Raw genomic sequence first — 5,870 nt, forward strand, 5'->3', positions numbered from 1 at the left:
GATGAAGGGATGAAAGCGGATGAGGGCACAGATTGGTTCTGCTTCAGCTAGATTGTGACCCAAATCACATACTCAGGATTGACTTACCTATTCCTTTAGGTTTCAAAGCTACCCATGCACAATGATCTCACATCTGACCTTTTGTAATTGTCAGTGTCCAATCTCTCTCTTATGACTGTACTTGGTTCTTTAAACTGTATTCTTAACATCTGTTTTATCTATTTGTATTAACTTCTAGGTTCCAGCCAAAGTAGAAAGGCCTCCAGCAGGAAGCCCCATGGTAGGTCCTCTTATTTTATGCCTCTTGTTTATTTGTTTGTGCCTGCATGTGTGTGTGTGTGTGTGTGTGTGTGTGTGTGTGTGTGTGTTTACAGAAGAGGCAATTTTAGGACATCTCAGACTCTCTCAGATCTCTGTTGCCAGACCTGGCTTAACTTTAATCAGTCTGAGCTGTATTTTGTCACGCTGAGCCCAACATACATCAGCCGTAGCTGTACCTTTGTGATTTTCAGCTATACTTGGTCAGCCTCGGCTGCACTGTAGCAAGTACTGCAGGTGTACTATGTAAGACTAAGCTTTTCTTTCTCAGCTTAAACTGACATTTTGGATATATGTATTGTTTGAAGGTACAGCTTTATGATTATGGTGTAGATTTGATAATTAATTAATTAAGTTAATTCCTATGTTGCTCAAATTATCCCAAACTAATCTCTTGCTGGTTCATAAGGAGTTCAGAAGAACAATGAGTTATTTGCTAACAAAGGACAGCTAAAGCTAATGAATGTTAAAGTAACTGCGACAACTTGCAGGTTAAACTTAAAATTTAGCCAAGTCTCACAAAGATCTTTAAACAGAGCAGTGCTTGAAACACTGAGTCTGGGATGTCCTAAACGGGTCACTATATGCTTTGATACTTCCATAATAATACACTATGTAGTGTATTGTGGATCACTAATGTATCCACTTGCTCTCTGTGTCCCATCTTCTTCCGAAAGACCCAAAACACGGAAGAAACAGTCCGGAAGTGTCCAGACATCACAGATCGTCTAAGGCTTCTGGAGCAGGAAGTAGCTCGCAACAAAGAGGAATCTGGGAAGTCACAATTGGAAGTTGAGAGGCTAATGGCAGCTCTAAGGGATGCTGAGATGGACAAATTGTGCAAGGAGAAGAAAATCGCTGATCTTGAGAGGTGAGGGTCAAAAATTCAGTGACATTCATATACATCACAAGAACACCATCTGGGTGTCCTCAGAGAGCAGTGTCCCTCCAAGTGACCGGATCTTTGTAAGATCTCAATTCATTCCTAAGTGCTCTATTTATAAAGGAGTAATCCACGAGACATAAACTGTCTAGATTTAGTCCTCCCCAGCACTTGAAACCACTTCCACGCTGTCATGCTTTTTGCCTGATGTAATCACACTCCAGAAATGCACAGTGTTACCTACCTTTTTGCACATGTGATGTTTCTAATCATGTGGCTTAATGTCCTATTATTTTTTTCCATGTATCAACGTCTGCAGACCTGGGTGAGTAGTTCTCAGTGTGCCTGTTAAACATATCATCATGATACCGCCGGCATTGTCCCTAGCCATGACTTTTGACATCATGCCATGACTGTTTGGTTGGTTTTAAACTTTCCCAGGTATAAAGTTGGAAATTGGGGCATTTTGGCTCACATCTGATTCCCAGCAAGCTTAGATTTGACTATCCCAGTGGAACAGTAAATGTACTATGCATTTATGGCAAACAATCTTGGTCTTCATTCCTTTCACAGCAATAACACAATGAGAGACTTTATATGTTTCCTGACTTATGTCACTGGAGACGTATAGCCTCTCAGTTGCCTTGACTTCTGCAAAGCTTCTTCCCATTGCATTGCTATCGTGTGTGTTTTTGCTCTTATCACACTGTTTTTACATTTGTCTGTAAACCCAACAGCTATTCAGCAATTGTGTGGGTGTGCTGTATGCGTGTGCTTGTGTGTTTTGGAGTTGCCAGGAAGGCAGCCAGCAGCATACCAGTGGGAGGTGGTGAACCCAGCCCAGACACTGGCTGTTTATACTTCTCTGTTTATTACTGGTGCAATGCAACTCAATTATCATCTGATTTATGGATTGGCATGGTGTGTATACATGCCCAAAAGAGTGGTTGTCTCGTGCCAACGCAGAGGTACTATGTGTGAGTGCTTGCGTGTGTATTTACTTCGTGTGTGTGTGTGTGTGTGTGTGTGTGTGTGTGTGTGTGTGTGTGTGAGTGTGTGTGTGCATGTGTGAATAAGAAGCGTAGAAAAGGGCAGGGTTGTGTCTGTACAAAGTGTGTATCTGAAGTGATTATAGTTAGTTGCGTGCCGGTTGGCGAGTCTGTGTATGTCGATTGATAGTGGGTGGTTCCTCTGTTGATGGATTGCCTACTGCATAGACGAAGCCATGAGTGTGAAAAAGGGTATGTGAAAGAACAATTTTGCAACACAAGTTGGCCCCATCAAGTGTGTTCCTGAATGTATCTGGATGGGCTGCATGTGCCGAATCCGACACAGTTTCCTGCCGCATTCATTACCCATTTTACAGACTCTGGCATGGAAGCCATGTGCTGACTCAAACTGCCTGGGAAGGCATGAGCATCAAGTATAACAGCGATACAGTAACTCCCGCAGAGTTTGTTCTCACAGTCTAATCTCAGTTTCAATGCGTTTGTGCATGCATCTCGCCTCTACCTCTACATGTGTTTGCTACTCACATGCAGCTGTCACCAGAGTGTGCTCATGCACGTGTGTGTAAATGTGTGCGTTCGGCTTTGGTGCGCAGCCCTTTGTGGGATAGGAGCATTTGAGATCAAGCTTTGGAAGAGTTTCTTCACCCTCAGCTCGTCCATCTTTTTCGGGGCTGCTGTCTCATTAGTGTCAGACAGTCACTCCTATCAGTCTGACCCCTCCCCTCTGGTCAGCACGAAGGGGTCAGAGGTCGCATGCTGCAGGTTATCAGAGGAGGATCCGCTGCAGTCATACACTGCCGCTGTAGAATATTGTAAAATAAAACGTACTGCACATACTTTGGCTGCTGTAGAGAACAGCTTATCATCAAGTTATTACATTAATGTCACGTTATCAATGGAAACTCTCATGTAACTAAAGAAATGAAACATAAATACAGACACAAGAATTTCTGCATTTGTGTGTGTCTGCACACACGTGTTATGTGACAGCATAAGGACGGACGAGTGTGTCTGTGTGTTGATTGGACCTCTGTATAAGGCGAGATGCGTCTGGGCAGAGGATGAATGTCTTTTTAATCAGTGTTTCTCTTGGAACTCAGTCAGATGGCATATTAACCGCTATCTGGATGGAGAGAGAGAAGAGCAGATGAGGAAAACGACACTTTCTCATCCTGTTGGCAATGCAGCAGAGAGTCAAAGATGAATGTAGCCAGCAGGTCATTGTAATAAATACCTTCCAGCACCGGGGAGACTCGTTCACAGCTATTTCTTAGCTTAGATCTCTCAGTGATCTGCTGTAAGTCATCAGTGATAACATTTGGGAGTTTATTGTTGGTGTTTTATTTACTGTCGTGTGTAAGTGTAAATCCTAGCTAATATACCTAAGTGATCAGAGACAGTGAACAGGCGTTGTGGAAAGCATCTCTATCAGCTTTATTAATGTTAATAGAACTCTGAAAGCCATGTTACTGATCTCTTGGAGTAGTTTGAGCACATATGGTGGACTAAAATGGAAAAATTAATATAGTTCATGGTATGACATACTGGGAGTGAATCATTCTAAACTTCTCCCGATGAATTCAATTAAGTAGAATTGTGAGTGCTTGCCCTGCATTATGTCTCTACAATTTTTGTAGTTGGTAAGATGGTATTGAATGTCTTAAAGTACAAGAGAATGAGTCCAGTGGACAGCCTTTTATAAACATGTTCAGTTTTATTTAACCTTAAACATCAGCAGCAAGTATACAGATGTTAATGCTTTTAATAGGTTGATGCTTTCTGCGAAAAAGTTGTTCTTAACAAGTGGAAATATTTTATATAGTTCTCAATGCTGTTACTGCCCAATACTTTTAATGTTCTTGCGGCGATGTGGGAGCTAAACTTTGGGAAATGAATCAACCTTCCAGTCTCACCATATCACAGCTATTGACGTGGTAATCACTCTGGTATGTAAGGGAGGGTTTCAGGAAAAGGGAGGCGTGTGTGTGTGTGTGTGTGTGTGTGTGTGTGTGTGTGTGTGTGTGTGTGTATGTGAACGTATGTGTGTGAGTGTGAAAGTGTGTCTTGGGTGACTCTGAGGAGAATATGTGTTGGTAGTGTATTTGGCGAGGATCTGTTGGCTGGTAGAAATCGACGGTTTGGACGGATATTTATACTCTCAAAAACAACCATTTGCACACATAAAGACATCATTTTGGGCCTTATTCCTATGACCATAATCAAACTCCAGATGTTGAGAGCATCAGTCTTTTGTAAACCACACACACTGTATGCATGCACGCAAACACACACATAACCTCAAACTGTCTGTTTACAATATTACTACATCAAACTGTTTGTCAACACTGTGCATTTACGGGCGTTTTTGCAAGTGTCCATACTATTTAAGTGTCTATTTTAGCTTTGAAGAAGACCTATCAACTTCCTGTTTTACTGTAGAAATATGGACAAGTAGCCCCTGCACCAGAGAGGAGTGTTTCATAACACAAATATCAAATACATAGACAATACCCAACAGTGAATCACACTACATCTTCTCACATTTAGACACGTAGAGACACAAACAAACGTCTTCCTCTTTAACCTTCGTTCACTCTGTCAGACACACAGACAATATACAAAGGCAACAGTGAAACAGCATTTGTGTTGCGATAAGAGTCGCCATATCTAAGCACCATCAAGCATCTATCAGTAATAAACAGACTTTTACTGTTTGAATCTCTCAGCACTGCATCTAGACCAGCGCCTCAGATAAAACTTCAGACTCCAGTGTTGATCCAACGGCCTCTTGCTATACTTTCCTAGACACTCATTTCTTTTCCTTCTCTCTTTTTCCTGTACCCCTCCTCTTTTTGGAAAGAGAAAATGTATTTAATTCAGACCATATCTGCCTTATTCTATATATTGTGCGACCCTGGGTAGTAACTGGACTGGTGTGTCCTTGTCTGCTTGAAATCGGAGGCTTTGTTCCACTCTGCTGTTTATTAAAAGAGAAGAGGAGAATTAAGAGTTATGAAGGGGAGATAGAAATCTGGACTTTTTTCTTAAAAGGTTATTACTACTTTTAACCTTTATTTACCCGGGAATAGTCAACTGAGAATACATACTCTTTTCCAGAAACACCCTACTTAATATTCGCAGTTTCCCACATTGAGATCTGGGAGCGTCTCTGTGTGACCGCAACTTCCTGCTGTGGGCCACTCAGCAGCTCTACAGAAGCCATTCAGTTACTCTTTGTGCCTGGCTCTAGGGCACGTTGGCAGTACTCATTGAGCGAGGTTAGAGGATCCTTCATTCATTCTATTTTTCTCAATGCCCTTCTAAATGGATGTAAGTTCTAAGAGGCAAAACATGAGAAACAAACAAGAGGAAACGAGTAAGGGAAAATGGGAAAACAGAGTGGATGAGAAAAAGAAAGAACGATAGAAATATTTATTGTGACATACAAGAGGAAAAAAATAACAGAGCTGTGCTTTGACAGCCAGAAATAAAGCGGAGCTGCTTATGTTGGAAGGTGGATGTGTGGAATGCTCAAGATGAAAAACGCAAGAGGAAATGTGAAAAATGACTTATTACGTACAGTTTAGGAAATGGCTAGACTCATTCACGGTGCTCTCTCTCTCTCTCTCTCTCTCTCTCTCTCTCTCTCTCTCTCTCTC

The 5,870-nt window shown here is 41.8% G+C and overlaps 1 protein-coding gene across 10 annotated transcripts in view; it reads left to right on the forward strand.

The window, feature by feature from the left end:
* The window catches only part of LOC116382119 (ERC protein 2-like), a 134,807-nt gene that overhangs the window by 51,043 nt on the left and 77,894 nt on the right, over positions 1-5,870 (forward strand). For all 10 annotated transcript variants that reach the window (XR_004212707.1, XM_031844854.1, XM_031844846.1 and 7 more), the window contains 3 exons: positions 239-280; positions 996-1,189; positions 1,521-1,526. Coding sequence is in view for 9 of the 10 variants with exons in the window: in XM_031844854.1 (XP_031700714.1) it covers positions 239-280; positions 996-1,189; positions 1,521-1,526 (242 nt within the window). In the remaining variant the exon portion in view is untranslated. The remainder of the gene's footprint in view (positions 1-238; positions 281-995; positions 1,190-1,520; positions 1,527-5,870) is intronic.

Source organism: Anarrhichthys ocellatus, unplaced genomic scaffold (assembly GCF_004355925.1).
Source record: "Anarrhichthys ocellatus isolate YVR2014 unplaced genomic scaffold, GSC_Weel_1.0 scaffold5, whole genome shotgun sequence".
In the NCBI taxonomy this organism is placed as follows: domain Eukaryota; kingdom Metazoa; phylum Chordata; class Actinopteri; order Perciformes; family Anarhichadidae; genus Anarrhichthys; species Anarrhichthys ocellatus.